This window comes from Lactuca sativa, chromosome 8, assembly GCF_002870075.4.
Source record: "Lactuca sativa cultivar Salinas chromosome 8, Lsat_Salinas_v11, whole genome shotgun sequence".
NCBI classification, from domain to species: Eukaryota; Viridiplantae; Streptophyta; class Magnoliopsida; order Asterales; family Asteraceae; genus Lactuca; species Lactuca sativa.
This window is the reverse complement of record NC_056630.2, coordinates 39,776,621-39,780,141: the sequence shown is the minus strand read 5'-3', so window position 1 is coordinate 39,780,141 and position 3,521 is coordinate 39,776,621. Positions and strand designations below refer to the sequence as shown.

At 36.0% G+C, this 3,521-nt stretch overlaps 1 protein-coding gene across 1 annotated transcript; it reads right to left on the bottom strand.

Moving 5' to 3' along the window:
- Positions 1-2,780: 2,780 nt before the first annotated feature.
- On the bottom strand, positions 2,781-3,521 carry LOC111914243 (secreted RxLR effector protein 161-like). Its single transcript, XM_023910017.2, has one exon. The coding sequence runs from the start codon at positions 3,519-3,521 to the stop codon at positions 2,781-2,783; it is 741 nt and encodes a 246-aa protein (XP_023765785.2).

Genomic DNA, 3,521 nt, shown 5'->3' with positions numbered 1-3,521 from the left:
TATATTTGATCTAATTTCAATTTCTTGCAAGATAAGTTACCCAATTAATACAAATAATCAATCTTTAATCATATAAGGAAGTTATTATCTAATCAATTGGTAAATATCTTTTGTTTAATCACGGATATACTCAAATATAACATAAAATTCGAATATTAAAGACCCAAAACAATTAAGGCAAGTATCCTCAAGCAAAACAGCAAGAAATCCCGAAATTGCCTCCTTCTGACGCTCGAACTCGCCGAGTTCCTCTATGCACTCGCCGAGTTCATCAGACAGGGGGGCCAAAAATCGATTTTTGAAGCTTGAACAAATAACCAAGGCATCAATACAATAGAAACCAATCTAGGCTCTGATACCACTGATGGGTTTTAGCCATAAGAACATCATATGTGCTCATGCAAACCCTAATGCTTGGATCTAGGTTTCTCTATTGTACATGCAATGTATCCAAGACTTACAATCTAGGTCTAACATATTATAAACTGAAATTAGGGTTTAGATAATTACCTTTGATTGTTATGTAGCAATAACAATCTCAATTCCTCCTTACAATGACTTTAGAAAGCTTAGAGTCACAATTGTCACTCCTCTAATGGCTTACAAACACCAAGAGCAAGAGGATGAAGAATAAGGAGAGGGGAGGCTGCCCAAAATGTGTGGAAACCCTAAGGAACAAGTTCACCATGTTTTTGAGTCTCAAGGGTTCTTTAAATAGTGAGGCTATTAGGGTTATCTAACAAGGAAACCCTAATTTGGATGCTTAAGCCCTAAGCAACCCATTGACTCCTTCGTTAAAGGCCTAGGACGATTTCTAATGGGTTTCCCCATAGAATTCGTCCACCCCTCTAATATGGAGTCCATTAGCTCAATATTCAACTATCACACAATTGACAGTTCCAATCCCTTAAGTTTAATTAATGTCTTTTAGCCACAAACTTAATTCTTATTAATTTTTGAAAATATTAATTAAACATTATGATTTCTCCTTTAATATATTATTTTCATAATATATTAATAAATCATAATTAATCCTCTCTCTCTCCATAATTCATCCTATCAAGTTGTTTTGGTGAAGGCAACCCAAAAGGACCATGCACCACCGGGTCAAGTACATACCAAAATAGTTATGGACTTAGACACTAATCCAACATTATTTTAGAATAAAATCTTAATGCAAAGAGCTACATATGATTTTGATTTCTAAATAAATATAGATAATTATGAATTATAATTGGATTATGACTTCATTGTGGAGTGAAGAGTAAGTTTAGTTTGAATGAGGTCCAAGCAAAACATAATGACACGATCTACTACTAAATAAGAATACACAACTTTTAAAGTTGTAGTTAAATATGATTGGATGAATGAGTTCATTGAAAAACTATGTTGATTTCTGTCATTCAAGGATCACATAGAAATCTTTGTGACTTCGAGAGTTTACTTAATCAAGCTAAGAGACTCTATGTCGCGAAAGAACACTTGAAACATCCCAAAAATACGGTCCAAAATTTTCGTTTTAATTCATTGATAAAAGCCATAACCATCCAAACATCATATAAAACATAAATCATGTATCTCATAATATCATAAATATCTGTCTAACATACCAGAGTAAAAACATCTCAGGCTAGCAAATGGTGTATGCACCGCAATCATCCCGAGCTTTTCCCCTTGCTATCGAAAGTACCTGAAACCAAAATTATAAATTGTAACCACGAAGCTTAGTGAGTCTCCCCAAACTACCACATTCCATACACATAACATGCAACTAGGAGATACGGGACCCGCCCACACTCAACTACTATGAGATACGGTCCTAACCGATGGATCATTCTACAATCATGTGGTCACGATCCAATTTTATTATGGAACACTTGGATCGCCGGTGGAAATACATTGGTGACGACACCTTATGTGATGTCGATGACCTTTAGCGACGATAAAAAGACGCGTTTGCCCGATGTCTTTGCTAAAAGAGTCCGGCATCGCTAAAAATGTCATCCATATTGGCATTATTTCTTGTTGTGAGTGGAGAGGTGATATTTTAAAAAATAGAATGATGAAAAATATCATTTTACAAAATAAAGGGGTTGCAAGTAAAGATCTATTATATAAAATTGAAAGATTAAAATATAAAATGAAATGTGCATTATACATATATAAATGTACCATATACATTATAGATAGTCCTTTTATCTTCACTAGTATCTTCTCACATAACCTTTTTTTTTATAATTAGCAACATGTATTAGAAGTTTTTACCTAGTGCATGTTGGTTCAAAACAAATGAACAATGCAAAATGCTGAAAAGCTCTCGTGTATTATTCAGTGAAAAACAAAGAACAGAAGGCTGCAATATATAGCAGCACTTACAACTGAAAAAGTAAATGCTGGAAACATGAAAAGACTAAAGTAAAAGCAGGAAATATGAAAGACTTCAATAGTTATGAAGACACACACACACGAGAGCACTTATTTCACTTTATTTCACTAACTTTGAATTAGTCTTCAACACCCCCCTTTGATTCAAAGCTTCCAATGCCAATACAAGCTCAGAGACGCTGAAAACGTGCAGGCGGAAGAGCCTGAGTGAACATGTCGGCCAATTGTTCTTCAGTAGGACAGAACTCCACCCATATTACACCTGCTGCCACCAAGTGTCGAATGTAGTGGTGCTTAATTTCAATATGCTTGGTACGCCCATGCATAACTGGGTTTCTTGTCATGGCAACTGTTGATTGACTGTCACAGTAAATCACAGTTGGTTCCCTTTGTTCCTACATAAGATCACCGATAAGTTTTCGTAACCACACAGCTTGACATGCGGTAATTGTGACCGCCACATATTCCGCCTCAGTTGATGATAAAGCTACCGTTGCTTGCTTCTTTGACTGCCATGAAATTATTCCAGACCCAGTACTGAAACAATTCCCTATTGTACTCTTCTTGTCTTCTTGTGATCCCGCCCAATCACTGTCATTGTATCCTTTTAGCACAAACCTTTTCGAGTTCAAATACCAGATACCATAGTGCTTGGTACTAGCTAAGTAACGAATAATTCTTTTGACAGCTCCATAGTGTTGTTTTGTGGGTTTGTGCATGAATCTTGAGACTACTCCCACTACAAAACTTATGTCTGGTCTTGTGTGAGTGCGGTAGATTAACCTCCCAACTATGCTCCTGTAATTTTGTGGATCTGTCATTCCTGTGGCATCTTCACATGTTATCTTTTCATTGGTGTTCATAGGAGTTGTGACTGGTTCAATATTCTCCATGTTGAGACCCTTTAGCATGTCTGATACATATTTTTCTTGAGCAATAAAAATACCAGTGTTTGTTTGCTTTATATCGATCCCAAGAAAATAATGTAGCTTTCCAAGGTCTGTCATTTCAAACGTCTTCATCATCTCCATTTTAAATTGATAAATGAGCTCTTTAGACGACCCGGTGTAGATCATGTCATCAACATAGAGACTGACTAACATGATCCCTGCATCACCTTGCTTCCTGAAATACAT